This window comes from Humulus lupulus, chromosome 3, assembly GCF_963169125.1.
Source record: "Humulus lupulus chromosome 3, drHumLupu1.1, whole genome shotgun sequence".
In the NCBI taxonomy this organism is placed as follows: domain Eukaryota; kingdom Viridiplantae; phylum Streptophyta; class Magnoliopsida; order Rosales; family Cannabaceae; genus Humulus; species Humulus lupulus.
Window position 1 is genome coordinate 268755933 of NC_084795.1, and position 21861 is coordinate 268777793.

At 32.7% G+C, this 21861-nt stretch overlaps 1 protein-coding gene across 1 annotated transcript; it reads left to right on the top strand.

Annotated features, from left to right (window-relative positions):
- Positions 1-14948: 14948 nt before the first annotated feature.
- On the top strand, positions 14949-21213 carry LOC133824137 (uncharacterized). Its single transcript, XM_062257006.1, has 6 exons — positions 14949-16156; positions 19522-19577; positions 19671-19901; positions 20001-20289; positions 20404-20600; positions 20690-21213. Exons 1-6 carry the CDS (start codon positions 15146-15148, stop codon positions 20841-20843), a joined length of 1938 nt encoding a protein of 645 aa, XP_062112990.1. The 5' UTR covers positions 14949-15145; the 3' UTR covers positions 20844-21213.
- The last annotated feature ends 648 nt before the right edge of the window (positions 21214-21861 follow it).

Here is a 21861-nt window from a genome sequence, read left to right on the forward strand (position 1 = left end):
ATTTTTAAAAAAAAACCATCAACAAACTTAAATTTAAAATTCACGTATAATATTTAATATTACATTAAACATATAATATATAATATTATGTTGTCACTCCCAAATTAAAAAACTAGAACAAACATAAACTTAAACAAAAATAAATAAATTATTTAATTAAAATAAAATATTTATTTCAAAATTTATATGACGTTAATATGAATTTAATAAAAATAATTAATAAATTCTATAAATAAAATTAAACAAACGTGCGTATTGCACGTTGCTTGTATCTAGTATATATATATATAAGAAAATTTTAAGATAAAGTGGGTTTTGCCCCTATAAAAAACATTAAGGTACCAAACTTTGCAGATCATCATGTTCTAATGCCAAGAACAACTCTGAGAACCATTTTATTACTACTGATTTTGCAAACTATCTTTTTCCCAAGACTACAAAGTTCGGTCTTAAACCATATCTAGGTTTATTGAAAATTTCATGAAGATGATCATGTTGGGGTTTTATGCCCTAATTAAAACTCAAATTCTTTGTAATCTCATTTTATTATCAATAAAATAATAGAAATCATTTTTTGACTTGGTCAATCACTTTGCTCACATGTTTTATTTTCATGATTATTTGCTTAATATAAACTTCTATTAAATCCCGAGCATATAGCTAATCTTTTTTATAGTGACGTAATCATGTGGAATATAAATATGATTATATGTTCAATATAAGTTAGTCCTAAGATTAGTCAGTGCACCAGATTTACACTGACTTGCAAATCTACGATATGATCTACTTACACATTGTAGTGTTATGTTCTTTCCAGAACATTAGCAAAGTAGATAAGATCAGATGTATTTGTTACATCGGACTGGACCGATATTGACAGTTGATAAGATAAGTAAACATACCGTTATTATCTATTCTAGTCATATCATATAGTTGACCATAGGTCAATTCAATCTTAATTCTGAGTGGTTAGTATTCTAACTGATTGTATTATTTGAGTTCTTTGATTTGTTCGTTACCAGCTTACCCTACGGACTAGTCCATACTTACATCTTGGGAACTCGGTAGTATAATTGAGTGGGAGTGTTAATCATAGATATGAACATCCATAGCTTCTGATGAAGAAGTGAAACGATGGTTTCCTTTTAGTCTGGTTCAAGGTGTTAAATGATAGAGATCTCATTTCAGTAATTAAATTAGTTTACTAAAATATCATTTATAAGGAACTAAGTGTTTTAAGGATAAAATACAATGAGGGGTAAAACAGTATTTTAGTCATATCTCATTGTAGACCGTCTATAGAGGATTGAGTAACAATTATAGTTGTAACAATGGATAATTAATAGCGTATCTATATTTGTTGTAGAGCGTTCTATGAATTCAAGAGTGCAATTCTGAGTCTATAGTGGAGTCACGAGGAATTAATGGGTTTGTAAATTTATTTGTTAGATTTATGATAACTTATTGGAGCTTGATTTCATAGGCCCATGGTCCCCATTGTACCTTGGATAAAATCATCTAGATAGTCTTAATTAATTAATTTAATTATCAATTAGAATTATCAAAGTTAACTAGGTCAATTTTGGATAGTTTCACAGAGTTATGTAATTTAGAGAAGAAAAGAGAAATCATGGAAGATTTATTAATTAAGATAAATTGGTATCTTAATTAAGAAATAAGTTTAAATCAAGGTTCAAATTATAAATAATTAATTTGATAAAGGATGTAAATAATTAAATCAATAGAAAATAATACAAGTCTTGATTTTAAGTCCAATGGGCTTATAATCAAATGGGAAATTTCACGGGCCTAAAGCCCATGATAATTTCGACCTAGGACTTTAAAATGGCTATTATTTTATTGATTTTTTAATTAAATTAAATGGCCTAATTAAGTCTTTAAAATGAGTGCTTAGAGAGAAATAAAAAGAAGTTTAATCATTGGTTTTCTGATAGTTTTAGATTCTCTCTAAACTCAAGTCCTTTTTCTAAGTGTTATCCCCGTTTCCTACCGTGGGCCCGGGACCGCGATCCAGGCCCACTTGCTGGCCAATTGAGTTTGGGCCCAGTCCAAGCCCGTTTGGCAAGGGAGTAAGGGATATCGACAGACCAATTCTAGGCGAGCCCCGGAAGGCGTCCGGGGAGTATTGTCCGGGACGGTCATCCGGGAGACAGTATGACTGGATGGGGGTAACAGTCAGAATCGATACGAACGATCCCGAAGCCTGGTGAACGATCCGGGCTCCTGGTGGATGATCCGGGCTTATGGTAAACGGAGAGGGACATAGGTAAACAAACCCGGGTCGGGTCCCCATGGTTGGCAGGATAAAGCATCCGTGAGCCTGACTTCGCCTCGTGAAGCGTGGGAGTTGTCCCCACGTTTCACCTGCAAAAAAGGCCACCTCAGGATTGTACGCTGCTGGTTCATACCTGTGCCGCCACTACTCTGACCGATCTTGTCCCCTGACTCTGTCGGATGATAGATATGGTTTAGGCTGGCCCAATGGGCTCAAGTTGAAAAACTCTGGCCCGATAGAGAAGCCAGCAATATATATTAAAATATTAGAATTAAGATGTGAGATATTGAAGATATTTTCTTTTAAATTCTTGATATTTTTATTAAATCTTTATTTGAAAATATAAATATCTTTTTATTCTATAGTATTTAATATTTAAATTATTTAAAATTTGAATATTGTTAGTTAGATATTTTTATGGATATTTGAATTTGATTAACTATTTTGAGATATTTTTTGGGTTGTTATAACTATTTATATATATATATATTTAAATGGTTAAAATATTAGCTAATAGTTGTAACAACACAAGATATTTTTATAAAATAGTTAAGATATTGATTTTAAAATTTAAAATTGGTTAAATTTTGAAAAATATCATTTTTTTCAGCCAATTAATAAAATATTTTTTTAATAAATGGGATTTAAATTAACTTTGGTTAATTGTTGGTAAATCCTATTTAAATTAAATAATATATTTTTTTAAATTAACCTAAAACCAAGTTGATTGTTGATAAATGAAATTTAAATTAACTATTGTTAATTGTTGATAAATTTCATTTAAATTGACTTATTTTTTGTAAAAATTTAATCAATTTGAATTTTTTTTTATAAATTCTAGATAATTAATTGTGGTATTTTTGCAAATGAAATAAATTGTGGTATTTTTGCATAAATTCATAGAATTGCTCATGTAGTAAAATGATTAGGCCCATCCAATTATAACATGTCTGTTTGCACTATATGTGATATTTTTTGTAATTGGGCTTAGATGCATATAGTAGCTCATATGTTTGTTAGATATATGGATTTTGCCAAATAAAATATTCATAAAATGAGAGGTTTTATTTGGGCCCATTAAAAAATGTAAAGTTTAAATTCATCTCTTGTGGGTGATTCCACTTGTGAATGCTCATTTGCTTTGCATGACTACAGTGGGCCTAATCAATTAATAACAATTAATAAAACAAATGTTTAAATTCCTGTCTTTTGGACCTTGTATGGAAGATTGGGGGCCTTTGAAGTGGGAACGACATACTGGACCCAGCCCTCCTCCATACAAGCCCAATTGTTAAGGTCCATTTACTTGAGTTGGACTTAATTGTATAGGTTCATTACATTAGTTAAACCTAAATATTGATTAGCAACAAATTAATTCTAAATTAATTGAATTTGTTTCAATGTGACACTTTAGAATTAATAGGAAATTATAGGACTTTGGTTTTAAAAATTTAATCTGTTTAATTTTTTTTGGAAAACCATAGTCATTAATTTTCTAAAAATAAATAATAAAAATACTATTTTTTTAAATTTATAATGAGCTTATTTTAATAATTTTATTCAATCTCCACCGTTGGTTTAACATAGTCAATAGCTTAATGGAGCCTCAAGGTGCTTTGATTCGTCCCCCTACGGAAGGTGTTCATTAATTATTTCGACAATGTTAGATTTCAAAAGATAGATAATTATAGGTCAAATTCTACTAGACTCACCCCTACGGTGACAACTAGGACTAAATCTATGATTATTGAAACCGTGGGTCTAGCTCATAAAATAAGAGATTTTGTTTTCTTACTTTGATCGAATAGTAGGTTGTTAATAGTGGTGTCCATTATTAAATGAGTTTACAACTCTATTTAACTAGTGGTATTATTGACTCTCGCCAACCAAGACAAGGATATCATAGATTAGTTAAAAACCTAAAGAAATAGAGATATGATTGTTTTTGGTATTTTTTCTCATATCTTACATATTTTTGGTATATGTTGTGCTATTTCTTGAAATATGTGTGAATAGAAGTTTTATTGAGCAAATGTGATTGATTTCTATTTTAGGTAATTTGTAGTTTTAAGTTAAGTAGTGTCTGTGTCTACTCCCATCATTTTTCAAACTTTCGATGGAGAAACTCACTGGAGAAAACTTCCTTAATTGGAAGCAGAATATCAACATAAAGTTGATTGGTGACGACTCCGAGTTCGTCATGATTGAGGAATCCCCAGAACGAGCACTGTGTAATGCCCCAAATTTCCTAATAAGGTTTAGGACCTTGATTAGGAGGCCAGGAGGGCCATAATTGATTTATTATGATATTTAATGATTATATGCATGTTTATGTGAATTATATTATAATATGATGTTATATGCATGCATGTGGGTTCACATTTGATTATTAGGGTGTTTTGGTAATTTGGCCCATTGATGGCATATTTGTATATTTGGGTGCATATTGTGATTTGTGAATGAGATCCCATTATTATGGAGATATATTCGAGTTATTCGGCATGAGATGATCTTATATTATGAGTTAGCGGTTTTGTCATAACGGGGTCAATTATTGGGTAATAAGAATGTTTATTTGGTGATAAATTGGGAGTATTTGAGGTCAGGAGGAAATTCTGGAAGTTTTGACTATAATGTCCTCGGGGGTGTTTTCGGGACTCCAAGCATTAGGTTTTATTTGAGATTACTTAAGCTTGAAGTAGCTTGTCAGATAGAACGTACATTAGAAAACATTTCCTCTCTCCTTCGTTAGCTCACTTTATCATTCGAAGCCTTTTTGAAGAAATCTCAAGTTCTAGGAGTCGGAATCAAGCGAGGATCGAGGTATAGAGATCCTAGGAAAGATTAGAAGCATCTTAACCGAAGGATTTGACGGAAAACAACTCAATCGAAGGTAATAATCTAAGTTTAAGTTTTGAGTTTTCAGAGTTTCTAAGCTTTGAATTGGATTTTGTGAATCGTTGAGTTTTTGGTTCGATTGAGCCTTGGGTTTTGATGGTTTTGGACCATTGGGAAGCTTGGGAACTTTAATTTGATGATTTGGAAGTGTTTAGGTATGTTTTTGGAGGGTTTGGAATGAAGAAAAACGAGTTTGGGCATGTTCTGGGTTGGGGGCCACGGCCCTGTTCTTGGAGTGCCGCGGCCCTAGCTCGAAGAAGCAGGTGGCTGAGATTGTGCTTGCTGGGCGCCGCGGCCCTTGCTTCAGGAATGGCTTGGGGCCGCGGCACAAGGTGCCAGGGCCGCAGCCCTTGGGCAGGTTTGAGCCCGTTTGTGAGTTTTGACCCTGGGAACATAGTTTTAGGCCTCGGGATTGTTCCTACTACTTGGATTAGTTTGGATTGATGTCCCAAAGGCTAGATATTGATTTGGAAACCTATGTTGATCATTTTTATTGATGATGTCCCGTATTTGGTTATGACTAGGTAATCGCTAAAGGCTTGAAGGTTGATCGTTCTCAAGGGTCGTTCTTTTATTCATTCTAGCTCGAATCTGAGGTAAGAAAACTGCACCCTGTGTATATGTGACATGCATGGTTATTCTTGATGCATGTTGGATGCTTAAATGTGATATGCATGGTTATTGTTGAGGCATGTCAAGTGATTAAATGTGATGCATGTGTTGCACGAGAAACATGTGACTAGGGCAGGCTTTGAGTATGGAATATGAGATTGTTCAGAGCTTGAGCCTCTGTGTTTATGCATGGCCCTAATTATGCTGGTAGTTGTTAAGTAAGCATGCCGAATTCCCTATATTTGGATATTTGATATATGATATATGTTTGGTGGCATTGCTTGCTTGTGTATGTGGCACCAGCTGTTCAGAATCGGCACTGGCCGTGTATCACTGACCTGAGAGTCAGAAACGGCATAAGCGTCAAGGACGCAGGGCCGAATGAAGATTAGTTCTAATCGATATCAGCGTTAAATGACTCATATGGGGTATTAATGCTGGACCGACTCGAAGGTCGATGAAAATTATAAGCGCTTGGCTAGTCTAGGACTAGTTACTCAAAGTCAGGGCCTAAGGCCTAGGTGACTGCTTGTCACATGGCTAGGGAACAGTGTTCCATAGTTATGACTCTAGGATCATGAGGAAGGTTATGTTGGTGATTAATCATCATGCACCTATCCTGTTTAAGCTAGTGAAAGGATCACTTATCTATAAAGGGAACGGATCCCACCTTAGTGACTTGTACCACTGTCACTCTTTTATTCAGGGCTATCAACCCGGTATGGTTACCATAACCACCAGTGATAATTCACTTATCTGATTGTGATTGACTTGATAGTCATCCCATCAGGAGGGCAGGATTCCTTATCCTGGATACCCATCATTACGTGGATTTACTTGCCTGCTTGGCTAGGGCTATATCTGCTAGGCTTGTGCCTTATGATTTGATGACATGTTATTACTGTTCATGAGCATATTGAGTTTTCTTGCTGGGCTTCGGCTCACAGGTGCTATGCGGTGCAGGTAAAGGCAAAAGAAATTTGGACCATCCTTAAGTTGGAGAGCTTAGGTGGCGACGTGTACATATGCAGCTGCTCGACCGCCACGGCCGAGGTTTGAAGGAGAGGAGTTAGGGTTAAACCATGTTTTGCCGCTTAGATCGGCTGGTTGTAAATATTTTCTTGTAATAGACCTTTAAATTATATTTTTGGGATCCCAATGTATATAATAAACGTTCTATTGAAGCGTTATATCTTAACCAAAATTTTTAATCCCTAAACCACTAATCATACTTAGTACACGATTTTGGCCAAATGACTCAATTAGCGAGTTTAGCACTATTTACAAGGCACACCATAACGGTCCCTGGAGTTTAGGGTGTTACAGTATCCAGATCATCAGGGATAGAAAGAACAAACTCTTAGCTCTATCTCAAGCAGCTTACATAAATAAAGTGCTTGAGCGTTTCTCAATGACAAATTCCAAGAAAGGGCGTCTCCAGTCCCGCCATGGAATTCATCTTTCATAGAAGCAGTTTGATAACTCTACAAAATAGAGTTATTTTACAACTTTTTATGTGCTAATTGTTGCTTAATTCTTGAGTTTTTAATTGATTTATTAAGTTTTTAAGTAATTTTGAATTTATTAGTCTTATTTTGATTTTATATTATTTTGTGTGTTTTTATAGTTATTTTGTTGTAAAATGTTGTAGTTAATTATTTAAATTATTATTGTTTAGTTTGAGGTAAAAAAATGTTGTATTATTGAATTTAAATGTTAAATATAAATTAAGTTATAATTAATGTTTTCAAAGAATTAAATTGATTTATTTTATAGTTGAAAATATTTTATTATGATTTAGTTTATGTTTATTTTGTAGGAAAGTTGTTGCAATTTTGGGCTTTGAAAAGTAAGGAAAAGAAGGAAGAAAGGTGGCATTTTTGAAAAAAATAAATGAAAAGTTGGTATTTTGAAGACCATTTAGCCAAGGCCCAAGTAGCAAGCCCAAAGCCCATTGTCAATCCTTCTTCAGCCAAGCATCAAATGACCACATCAACCACCTTCAGCCTTCCCACGTTCAGCCAAGCATCAAATGCAAGCTCCTGGTCCCTCTTCAGTTCACTCCCCAGGCCCATGCCGAAACTTCCCAAGCCGCCTAGCACTGCACCAAGCATCAATGCCCCAGCATGCAGCCTTCTTTTCCCAACATTTTGAGCCCACAAAAATATCACAAAGTACCATTTGTCCCCTTTGTCTCCTATGACAAAAATACCACTTTTTACCCCACTTTTTATATATTTTACCCCAAAACATCATTATTACACCCTATATTTTACCCCTATTTACCATATTATAATTAATTAAATTAATTTAATCAATTTAATTAATTTGAATTGATTATTTTAATACCTCATTTTTGGCTATAAATAGGGAGTTTTGAAGACCATTTAGGGTGTCCATTCTTAGGGAGAGGTTACTATACCAAAAACTCTACACATTTCAAAACCTCTCTATTCTCTTCATCTTCTTCTTCTTTTTATTTTTTTTATGTATTTTTAGAGGAAAAATTTGGGGGTTTCTCCTCCAAATTTTCCTATTTATGTTTGTAATTTTTAGTGTGTATTTGCTATTCTAGTTATGTGTTTCTAATCTTTTTAAGATTATTAAGGTGATGATGAAACATTTTGTAACTAGATAGTATTTATTTTGTATGTTGATTTCCCATTTTGTGCAACAAAGTTTATGGAATTTTCTTCTTCAAATATCTTCTTTCATCTTAAATATCATGTATTTTGGATTGTTAGCACATATTTAAACTTTGTTCTTCATTAGTGCAAATACAGAATATTCTTTGTGTAAGATGTGTCATTAAATTGTACATATCCATGCTTAGAACAAAAATATTATGTTTTGCCTTATAAATAATGTTCATTGATTTATTTGTTATTTCACTAGATTGATTTACACTAAATGCTTTGAAATTATAACTTTGAAAAGTGAAGAAAAATCTTATATTTTTGGAAGAAATTTGTGCTCAAAATTATAAATCTAGTTAGAAAATGATAGTTTGATTTATCTTAACTATCACTAAAACTTGGGAATCAATATACTTATAAATATTATTGAACTTATATTTTGTGGATTCTAATCCTTGATAATCTTACTTTACTATCTTGATTTACATTATTAATTTATATTTATATATTGTCTTTAATATCTTTATTATTATCTTTTAGTTTATTTTCTTGTCAAAAATTCTCATCAATCTTTGGAACTAGGTTAGAATTTATTAATTTTGGTTTAAAATAGTTTTCTTTTCGATTTTAGACAACTCCTTTGGGTTCGACATCCTTGCTTACACGATCACTATTCTATATGAACGATTCGTGCGCTTGCGTTTATAAATTTTTAAACATACCCGTTTTGGGTCCATCACAGTCTCTCCAGACTCCTAAAGAGGAAGATGCAATGAGAAAAGTTCCTTACGCATCTGCAGGTGGAAGTCTGATGTATGCCATGTTATGTACTAGACCAGACATCTGCTATGTAGTGGGAGTAGTGAGCAGGTATTAGTCAAACCCAGGACCGGAACATTGGATAGCAGTTAAGCATATCCTGAAGTATTTGAGACGGACTAGGGATTATATGTTAGTCTACAAGGGTGGTGTTCTGAACCCTGTAGGCTACACCGATTCAGATTTTCAGACTGATGTCGATGACAGGAAATCTACTTCTGGAATGGTGTTTACTCTTGGGGGTGGAGCTGTGATTTGGAGAAGCGTAAAGCAGTGTGCAATCTCAGATTCCACCATGGAGGCTGAGTACATAGCCGTGTCTAAAGCAGCTAAGGAAATAGTCTAGCTAAAGAAGTTCTATTCGGATCTTGGTGTTATTCCATATTGGATAAACTGCTTGTGCTGTTCTGTGACAATACAGGAGCGACAGTCAACTCGAAAGAACCTCGAAGTCACAAGAGGAGTAAGCATATAGAAAGGAAGTATCACATTATTCGAGAATATGTGGCTAAGGGAGATGTGAAGGTTATGAAGATTGCAACTGAAGACAATCTTGTGGATTCGTTTACAAAGACACTACCAGAAGCTACATTTGATAAGCATATCAAGGAAATGAGATCAGTAGAATTAAGGCATTAGTTTCAATTAGTGCAAGTGGGAGTTTGTTGGGGTTTTATGCCCTAATTAAAACCCAAATTCTTTGTAATCTCATTTTATTATCAATAAATGAATAGAAATCATATTTTGACTTGGTCAATCACTTTGCTCACATGTTTTATTTTCATGATTATTTGTTTAATATAAACTTATGTTAAATCTCGAGCATATAGCTAATCTTATTTATAGTGACGTAATCACAGTGGAATATAAATATGATTATATGTTCAAAATAAGTTAGTCCTAAGATTAGTCAGTGCACCGAATTTACACTGACTTGCAAATCTATGATATGATCTACTTGCACATTGTAGTGTTATGTTCTTTCCAGAACATTAGCAAAATAGATAAGATCAAATGTATTTGTTACATCGGACTGGACCGATATTGACAGTTGATAAGATAAGTAAACATATCATTATTATCAATTCTAGTCATATCATATATTTGACCATAGGTCAATTCAATCTTAATTCTGAGTGGTTAGTATTCTAACTGATTGTATTATTTGAGTTCTTTGACTTGTTCATTACCAGCTTACCTTACGGACTAGCCCATACTTACATCTTGGGAACTCGGTAGTATAATTGAGTGGGAGTGTTAATCATAGATATGGACATCTATAGCTTCTGATGAAGAAGTGAAACGATGGTTTCCTTTTAGTCTGGTTCAAGGTGTTAAATGATAGAAATCTCATTTCAGTAATTAAATACAAGGAACTAAGTGTTTTAAGGATAAAATACAATGGGGGTAAAACTGTATTTTAGTCCTATCTTATTGTAGACCGTCTATAGAGGATTGAGTGACAATTATGGTTGTAACAATGGATAATTAATAGCGTATCTATATTTGTTCTAGAGCGTTCTATGAATTCAAGAGTGCAATTCTGAGTCTATAGTGGAGTCACGAGGAATTAATGAGTTAGTAAATTTATTTGTTAGATTTATGATAACTTATTGGAGCTTGATTTCATAGGCCCATGGTCCCCATTGTACCTTGGATAAAATCATCTAAATAGTCTCAATTAATTGATTTAATTATCAATTAGAATTATCAAAGTTAACCAAGTCAATTTTGGATAGTTTCACAGAGTTATGTAATTTAGAAAAGAAAAGAGAAATCATGACAGATTTATTAATTAAGATAAATTGGTATCTTAATTAATAAATAAGTTTAAATCAAGGTTCAAATTATAAATAATTAATTTGATAACTGATTTAAATAATTATTTAATTGATTAAATCAATAAAAAATAATACATGCCTTGATTTTAAGTCCAATTGGCTTATAATTAAATGGAAAATTTCACGGGCCTAAAGCCCATGATAATTTCAACCTAGGGCTTTAAAATGGCTATTATTTTATTGGTTTTTTAATTAAATTACATGGCCTAATTAAGTCTATAAAATGAGTGATTAGAGAGAAGTAAAAAGAAGCTTAATCACTGGTTTTCTGATAGTTTTAGATTCTCTCTAAATACAAGTCATTTTTCTAAGCCACTTTTATTATTTTCTATTATTCTTCTCTGTATCTATCTCATGTGTTAAGAATTGCCCACTCTAATCTAGGTGATTCTAAGGATACATTGGAAAATAGAAGATCGGTTCAGTTTCTTGATAATACTCTGCGACAGAGAGGATACAAGAGTTAGAGAAACTGAAGGAATGGTTCTTTTATTCCGCTGCGTATACTATAAGTATTCTTGTCTTTGTTTCTCTTTGAATTCAATTTTAGAAACATGTTCTAGGTTATCTCATATTAATTTGTTTAATATTAGATCTACATGAAAATAAAGATCATGTATAAGTTTTCCTGACAGATCATATCGTAGATTAATAGATCAGTGAAAATCTAATGCACTGACTTAATCTTATAAGACTCGTTCTTTTGAACATATAATTACAATTATAACCCACTGTGATCTAGTCACTATAATTGTAATTATTTATATGTTTGAGATTTTATAAATGTTTGTATTATTCAAATAATCATGTAATAAAACAAGCAAGAAACACAGTTGTCAAACTAAATGATTTATACTTCTTTTATTAACAATATAAAATCGCGTTACACGCCCGACATGGTTTTATAAGGGCATAAAACCCAACAGTTTTTTGGCACGTGAAGAGTTTATAACCCAATTTTTTATATGGCGGTGTACATTATAGTTATAGCAAACATTTCACCAATTTTTGGAAAATTCCAAATAATTTATGATATTGAAATCTGGGTTCAAAAATATATGTTTTACACTCGTATTAAAAAAAATCACGCGTGTAACTGACTTTTTAAACCTTGATTTCAGTACCGTAAATTATTCGAAATTTTCAAAAGACTAATGAGATGCCTACTATAACTACAATGTACATCAAATAAAAAATTGGATACTTCACATGCCGAAAAACAGACCCTTACCGATAAGGGCAAAAACAATGCTCCACACTAGCATTGGCTCATATATATATATATATATATTGATATATTGTGAAACATAAATGTTTATAAGGTACATTTTGGGACCATGTATTTTGTAAAATGATTCAAATGGATTTTTAAACCCGATTTTGGTAAAAAAATTGAACTAAAATTACAAATAATTCACCAAACCAATAATTCAGAACAATAGTACAATCATTCTGCCTAATTATTGTATGCTCATATTCAATTTTTTATTCACCAAAATTGAGTTTATGAGTCTATTTAAACTATTTTACTAAATATATGATCAAAAAAATAATTTGTCAAAATAAATTGTCCAAATAAGTAATAAAACAAAATAGAGGCTCCAAAAAAGTATTAAGCCATGTTAATATAGTTATTTGAATATGTATTAATTGTTATATCATCTGTAATGGTAAAAAAAAAAAAAGAGATACTATCCCTTTAGAAGTTTATCAAGCCATTTAACATTGTCTTAATCTCTTTACAAATACGTGGGTCATGACTACCTATATATTACATTTTGTACTAATATATAATAATGGTTTATACTTTATGGTCATGTTTACATATTTAGTGCTCACGTATATTGATCGAGGTGGTACTATTAATAATTAATAATAATTGAAGGAAAAACTAATTCTGAAAATCTCACGATAAAACTGCATTAAATCAATAATATTTGAGTTGGTCAATTTGTAACGTCATCCACCATAAACAAATCAAGTGTTTCAATTCAACTCTCAATTTGGGTTGATCAAGTTAATTTCCCACTTTTACATGGCCATATGCCAAATAGCTAACTACTATTAAGAAACTTTCCATAATAGATTTAAAGCATATTATAATTACATTTTAAAAAGTAAGCAAATTGTATTTTAGTCATTAGGATTATGATATTCCTTCATTTGAAAGCATTAAAAATGTGGAGAATCAATGGTCAGTTCTTTCCAATTAGGCCAAGTCCATCATAACCCTAACTAAACTCTCTAATTTGACCTAGTTGGGTTATCTTCTCAAATTCGTTGATTTGGCACTAAAAATGTGGAGCTGATCACTTAGGTTTGAAGTCATCATAACTCCACGTAATCAAATCAATACAACCCAATAATACTCTTATCATCATTTCCACCACTACTTCAAAGGAAAAATATATATCTTAATCATATTTTTTCAACAAATATATACACTTTAATCTATGGTATATTATAATTACAAGGAAATAAATACCCTTTTATATTTCGGTTATTTGATGCTCGTAAATATATTTCATTTCAATATTTATTGTAGTTATAGTATCTATGTAAAAAAAAAAAATTGTATGTTGTCTAACTTCTAAATGTTATCTTAAAACAAAACCAAAAAAACAAACTTCCAAATGTTATTTTCTCTAGTTTTGGTAAAATAATAATACTAGCAATTAAAATAAAAATCTTTGAATAAAGACTCATCGTATCGTATGGAAAGAAGACCAAAGCACATAATTTTTATTATTAAGGAAATTTCATTAATGGTTAAAATAGAAACAAGGTAGGAAAAGTTCAACACCTAATGCAAATATCATCACTTGATGATCTGAATAGGCTAATCACGTCATTACGAGTCATATTAAACACAATATCGTCATAATCCCCACAAACAGAATAATACCAGTAAGCCCACCTTTTCGGATAAAATCACAAATCTATTTGGATCATTTTTAGTCTTGTAACCCTTTGTAATAACTCAACTTGATAAACAAGCACAAGTTTTTTGTTTTTCAAATAATATAACGCCACTTGTATATAGTTTCAGTGATTTTTGAACTCGTACACTTGTTCTTACGCTTACCGTGTCAATACAATAGCACCAATCATAACACCAAAGCACTTTCTTTTTCCCTACATCAACGCCATTGAATTGAATCACTCATCTCACGACTAGGCCACAAAGTGGGGGCTTTCTACCAAATATCATGCTATTTTTTTATGACTAAAATGTCCTTCTTCTTCATATTAATTCTCATAATTACTGATTTTCGTATTTTATTTTCATCACTAAATGCAACGCAACAAAATTCAAACTATAAACCCCACCATAGCGGTCCACCTGTTACAACATAACAAAACATTCTCCAATATACTTTTTTTTATCAATATCAACGACAATTATATGATCATAATGGTTTGTTTCAAGTATTGAATCCCAAATCAAATACGTACCCAAATTTATTAAAAATCAAGTTTTAATAATTATCATCTTAAATTTTAAACATAAAAACAAAAAATGTCCCCATGTTTCACCATTAAAAAGAAAACAGAAATTTTTATTTTTAAAATTATATATGTCTCTTTTTTTTATTAAATTTTAAGTGATTAGAAAAAAAAAATTAAGATTTCTATTTTGTTTGCTTCATTCCCAAACAAACAAAATGATCTTTATAAAAAAATGTTAGGAGTTTTTTGTAAAATTGGCTTCGGTTAATATTTATTTCCGCATAAGACGGAGGATGAAGTGTGGGGCCGAAGGAGATGATATCAAAATATGGGCCGGCGAGCCACAATCTCGGCCCAATAATACAAAACAGTCAAAACGTCTGGTACTGGATTTGACCTCTTCTCTTGTCAAAACTTAAACCCTTCCAAAGATCCTCCTTTTTTTCCATAAAACCTCCTCCGATATCATCGTTCCCTCCTATTCTATTTCCCCTTGTTTTCTTCGCTTCACCCCACTTTGTCCCTTTCTTCACTCACTCATACATGATATTATCTATCTCTTTACATTTTTATTGTTAATCCTTTTTTGAGCTATGGATTCTTCACCAATCAACATTCTCAAAACTGACGACGGAATCGACCAATCCGCCGGGGCAGTAATGAACTCATCTGTAGCTGTGAACGGAAAACTTTCCGCAGAAAGACAATTCGAAGAAGATTCTTCGTCCGATTCAAATTCTGAAAAATCGGTGGAATTTGAATCAGAGAAGATGACTGATGCAAAGGTCGTTCCGAAGCTGATTTGCGATGTTCAAATTCTCCAGCCTCATTCTCTGCTCCCAAAGCCCGAGGCACCGCCGGGGCTTCTCAACTCTCCGGTGAAGAGTGACGTTGTTTTGAACAATCAACTGGATAATTTTTCCGTCGATATGCCGGCGATCGGGAAATTCATCAGAGAGAGAAGCAACAGTTTCTCGGCTGTCATCGCTAAGAAGCTCTCGTCGTTCAAGGAAAACTTCGATGAACCGAAGGCTGCGGTGATGTCCGAGTTCAACTTATCTGGACTCAGAGTTGTCGTCAAGCTGAAGAACGACGACGATCAAAAAGATAAGGGAGCCATGAAAGGCAGGATTAGCTTCTACTCGAGGTCTAACTGTCGTGATTGTACGGCCGTCCGGCGATTTTTCCGGGAGAAGGAGCTGAAATTCGTGGAGATCAACATCGACGTGTACCCTAAGAGAGAGAAGGAGCTTGTGGAAAGGACGGGGAGCTCGTCCGTCCCTCGGATTTTCTTCAACGAGAAGCTTTTCGGAGGTTTGGTTGCACTGAACTCACTGAGGAACAGCGGAGATTTCGACCGGAGATTGAGGGAGATGATTGGCTCAAAGTGTCCCGACGACGCGCCGTCGGCGCCGGTGTACGGGTTCGACGACGATCCCGAGGGGGAGGAATCGACGGAGGAGCTTGTTTGGATCGTGAGGGTTTTGAGGCAGAGATTGCCAATTCAGGACCGTCTGATGAAGATGAAGATAGTAAAGAATTGTTTCGCCGGGTGTGAGATGGTCGAAGCTCTCATCCACCACTTGGACTGTGGCCGTAAAAAGGTACGCACACGTTTATCCTTCTTACTAACACTATTATCCTCTGTGTCGCGGGTGTATCGTAGCGAGTGGTGTCGCAGTCTAAATCCAATTTGTTTTGTTGACTAATTGGATTTTGAAACTGGATCTTGGTCTAAAATCTTTGGACCATTTGTTTATGGTGCACCGCGAAAGATTCTAATGTTTTCGTGTATGGCCACGTCATCTTATCTATGTTTGATTGTCAGTTAGAAAAAAGGCAATTTTTGAAATGTTGTTTCTAACGGTGTAGTCACTGACCGTGACCGGTGATTTTTTTAAGGCAAAATAATTATTCTTTTTATTAATTATTTTAATATTTAAAATATAGATACCTATTGAGGAGTAAATCATAAACTTAGAAAACATTATGATGAGAACATGCCAGGAGAAATGATAACCAGCCATAATAAAATCATTTTTAGAATAAAAAATTAAATTAAAATAGCAGGTTTTTGTTAATTTGGTTACCAGATTAAACCTACCTGAATATACTACTTATAATAAACTAGGATATACTGGTGTGGTCCCAAATTGAGGACCTTAAATAATACATACAATCGAATTATTAGATAATATATGAATATTTTATGATATGGTTTAATTTTGTAAGACTAAAAAAGCAAAAAAGTATATGAGAACACATTTGGGACGATGATACATTCACGAGTAGGTGTGAGTGAAATTATCGTTAAGAGCGTGTAGGCGGGACCACACTCGTTGGACTCGTGTAACGATTCTTGATTTCTCCCTTTGTGTTATTATTAAACTACGTTTTTTTTTGTAGAGTACAAGCAATATCATATAAGGACCAAATTAAAATATATGCATAGTTTCAGTGTATATTTAACACCAACTTTAAAAAAAATTGACACAAGAAATTGTTTGTTTGTTTAATTGTAAACACAGATGGGAGTGACTAATTATGTCAATAGCAAACACTGTCTTTTTTATTTGATGAATTGTGATTGGTCAGACCTTAGATTTTAAGTTGGAAAAAAAATTAAAATTCAAAGATTCTATTTTCTCATATTTGAATTGAATAAATAAATTAAGAATTTTTTTTCTATAAAAATTAAAATTTAAATGTAGTATAATTTTTTAAAATTTATAATAATTATAAATATCTTAAAAATAATTTCTTATCAAATTTGTGGAAAATATTTTCATCCATTTTTTTCCTTCTATTTTCTTTCATAAAAGTTTACCTTACTAAAATTCAAGTTCAAACAAAGCCTAAAATTCCATAATAAAAGAAAATATCATCATTCTTTTAATTGATTCGTGTTCGTCAATTTTTTTTGATGTGCAAATGATGCCATATATACATGTATATTATTATTATTATTATTATTTTCAATCTGTGTTGTTCTTTTGTGGCAGTTTTAGTTATAAATTTTAATTTACAATAATTTCTAATGTTTATATTTATGTAATACAATTAATTGTTTTACTTTTGATATCTTACGTCTTACATGATAATATTTAGGATTTAGCCTTGCGAGACTATTTAATAATAAGCTGATAATATAGCACGATATAATAGTATACATATTTTTTAATTTGAACAGAAGTCTACGGATCTTTCGAATATTAATAATATATTCCGTATGTATGCTCATAAAACGTCATGTTTTATTTATTCAAAGTCTTAAAAGAAATGTTAATAGCTGGTGGGGCAGCTTGGCCATACCTTTGCCTGCATTGCATGACCCATGAAACCATGAGTTTACACGGTTCCTTGACGAAGAACTCTTCAAAGGGCCCCATAATATCATTATCATGGAAAGCAAGCATATAGCATTTTATGAGTAGTTGTCCATGTCCTCTACAGAGTCCACCGCTCTTTGTTTAAGTAGGGAGCACGTCATTGATTGTGACCCAAACTTATTTCCTCTGTTCTCATTAAAAATAATTACAAGAATTGCCACTATTATTTTAATAAATATTATTGAAAAATTCTATTGTGCATACACCGGTTTGTGTTTTCAATACTTTGATCATTTTTGGATAATTTTTTTATCATTTTAGAGCATTTTATAAGTTTTCTAAAATTTTGAATAATTATCGGTGTCAAATTAGGGTGCATCAAACTATTTAAATTTTGTTTTCGATACTATAAGTTATTTGAAATTTTTCAAAAATTTACAAGATACACAATCATAACAAAAAATTGAGACAAAAATTATAAAATCGCACAGGTGAACTTTTTTTTTGGTGCACTATAACAGCACCCAATATTATTTACATATGTTTATTTTTATACATTTTAGTTGCACAGCTATAGAAACACGAATTTTGACAACTGTAAGGCCACTGCGATGTTAGGACAATGCAATTTGAAAATAATATTGATTTATATAAATTGTTTCAAAATTGACGTGAGAAATGTTTCATTGTCATGGCTTCCATATTTGACGTGTTTAGTTTCACCTTGATATGATCCAAATAGCCAGACTTTGGCTTTTCTACATCTATTTCCCATTTAAGAACTGGGATGTGTGACCCTTGAGAAGGTGGATATTACTCCATTTGGCTCAAACTTTACATTGTGCAGCCAGGGGAAAAGATCATACTGTTTCTAAAAATTCTTTTTTGCTTACCACAAATCATTAAGAATTCGAAACGTTGAAAATATTCTGAAATTTGTCTTATATTTTATTATTATTATTATAAACTTGTATAAATGTATAATATTTATGTGTGGATCATGGTGGCAGGCTCTTGGGCACAAATTTTAAGTCAATTAAATTTTTGTTTTGGCCCTGTTTTGTTTATGTGGTGGTGCATGTCTTTCCCTGTCCCCAGTTTCTATGTTTTCATGAATCTGCATTAGTTGTTGCTCAGTTGGTATAAGTATTTTTAGGTGGTGAAAAGAGTAAATTTCTTCCTACTAAATACTCTCTGATTCTTGTTGACAGTGAGAAGCTACTTCGGCATTGCTAACCAGCTTGGTTTTTTTTTTAAAGTTTATTTAGATAATACTATTGGTTTCTTCTGGAAAACACACTTGTGTCGTAAAAAAATTTAGTTTCAATTCTCCAGTACATTATCCCCACCATCATGCGGTTTAGCTTATAAGTGCTTTTAGTTTGCTAGTTTTTTTTTCTTATATTTTCTATTCGTTGTCTTTAACTATCTACTGTTCTTGTAACCTAAGCTTACAGATTCTTAGTGTTGTAGATATTGCATACTGAAATCATTATTTATCGAAGTAGGAGTAGCTTTTGGCTTCAAAAATAAAGATTTATCTAATTCTGTTAAATTATAACTTGTAAGAGACGTCTCATTGATGTCTTTTATTACATTTTATCATCTTCAAGTTAAATTTTATGCTATAACGTATGCAGGCCGTTGAGATTGGAAAGCAGCTAGCCAAAAAGCATTTCATCCATCACGTCTTTGGGTAAGAAAATTTCTCTTGCCCTGAAAATCATTCTGAAGACCAAACCGTTAGTCTTTTCAGGCATTAATGTTTCTCTGTTACACTTATATGCAGAGAAAATGATTTTGAAGATGGAAATCATTTCTACCGCTTCCTTGAACACGAACCATTTATTCCCAAATGCTTCAACTTCAGAGGATCGACGAACGATGATCAGCCCAAGCCTGCAGCCCAAGTTGGTGAAAAGCTCACCAAAATCATGTCTGCAATACTTGAGGCCTATGCTTCTGATGACAGACGCAGTGTTGATTATATTGGCATAAGCAACAGTGAGGAATTCCGGAGGTGGGATTTCACTTTTGTCTTCTTATTCCTTGGTAATCAGATAATTATCATATTGGCAAATCTTTAAAGTTGTATTTCTTTTTTCTCTGCTGATATCAGATATGTAAACTTAACCCAAGAACTGCACCGGATAAACCTTGTGGAACTCACAACCGAACAGAGGCTAGCCTTCTTCTTGAACTTGTACAATGCCATGGTGATCCATGCAGTCATAAGGTCAGGAAGCCCAGAAGGAATAATGGATAGGAGATTCTTCTCTGACTTCCAATATATAGTCGGAGGACATCCCTATTCTCTTAGTACCATAAAAAATGGAATTATAAGAAACAACCGTAGGCCTCCTTATTCCTTGATCAAGCCATTTGGTTCCGGAGACAGTCGTTTAGAGGTAAAAGCAACTTTTACTGGCATCATTTTACTTTATGATTATCTATTTTTAAATGTAACATTTGGAGATTAAGGCTATATACTCATGTCATGTTTACTGTTCTTAAAATTTTAGCTTGTTCTTCCTAAAGTGAATCCATTGATTCACTTTGGACTGTGTGATGGGACGAAGTCAAGCCCCACAGTAAAGTTCTTCTCACCTCAAGGAATCGAAACTGAATTAAGAAGCGCAGCGAGAGAGTTCTTTCAGGGTATTGGAATGGAGGTTGATTTGGATAAGAGAACTGTTCATCTCACCCGAATCATTAAGTGGTGAGCAAAACCTTTGAACTTACATCTTAATATTAATAATGAAATGAATAATGAAGATACGTAATCTTGGCCTGATGTCTTGTGTTCAGGTTCAGCTCTGATTTTGGACAAGAGAAAGAAATCTTGAAGTGGCTTATGAGTTACTTGAATGCAACTAAAGCAGGTCTTTTGACGCATCTTGTAAGTGACGGAGGCCCTGTTAGTATTTCATACAAGGATTATGATTGGTCTGTGAACTCTTGAAGCTGCCCACCTAGTTTAATGTCGTTGCTGGGACATTTAGAAGGGAAATGTTGTATATAATTATTGAAATTTTGAGACTTTTATTATCAAGTCATGAAAGGGGTTTGATTTTTAAGTGCAAGTTCTAGAGGGATTTGTTAATTTGTTGAATTGGAATATATAGGTCAAGTGTTTTGAGGATGGAAGCTTATAACATCCAAAAAGAAAATGTAAATGGGGTGGATGTGTTTCCCTAGTAATTTTGTGTCCTAGAATGAGGATTATATATGTTCATATATAGATGGTAATATCATTCCCTCTTGGATGCATAAGTGTAATGTTTGTCTTAACTTGAAAAGAAATAAACTAAAATAAATCATATATTGGCTTTCGACTAGGGCATAGTAAGCCTTTGGTTGTATCTTTGGTGCAATTCAGTTATTTTCTGATTGTAAAACTTTGTGTGAGATAGATTGCATTTGGCTGGTGTATGCTTGTATGCATATGCCTAAATAGCTGACATAGTGGACAAGCATGCACACGAGTGTGGGCGGCCACCCACTGGACATATATATAAAAAAAAATTGAAAAAATATATGTATATTAATTAATCAAATGTATATATTTTTAATTGAAGATAATATATAACAAAAAATATATGGATAATTTTTTTTTGGAAAAATATATGTATTTTAATTAATCAAATGTATATATTTTTAATTGAAGATAATATATAACAAAGTACACTTTGGCATAATAGGTGTTTACCCAAAAAAAAATTCACTTGATGACATGGCAAAATTAGTACGCACGTGAGATGCGCGTGACTATTTAAGTAGTTACATTCTGGTCGACCATCGACTAGAAGAAAATTCGTACTGCGGAGGGCATGTTTCATAGGCGACCAGGGCTGGTCGTAGTATATCAGATAATTTCTAAAAATATTTGATCTTGCATTTATGTAAAAAGTGTAATTTCTATTATTATTCAGATATGTTTGTATTAAATGTAATCAAGACTCATCGGCCCATAAGTAGAT

What these genes read in the sequence shown, in the direction of transcription:
- LOC133824137 (XM_062257006.1), top strand. Translation starts at nt 15,146, where the DNA reads ATGGATTCTTCACCAATCAACATTCTCAAAACTGACGACGGAATCGAC. An exon ending in CCGGAGACAGTCGTTTAGAG is followed by an intron (nt 20,290 to 20,403) that starts GTAAAAGCAACT and finishes TTAAAATTTTAG; the next exon opens with CTTGTTCTTCCTAAAGTGAA. An exon ending in CTCACCCGAATCATTAAGTG is followed by an intron (nt 20,601 to 20,689) that starts GTGAGCAAAACC and finishes TCTTGTGTTCAG; the next exon opens with GTTCAGCTCTGATTTTGGAC.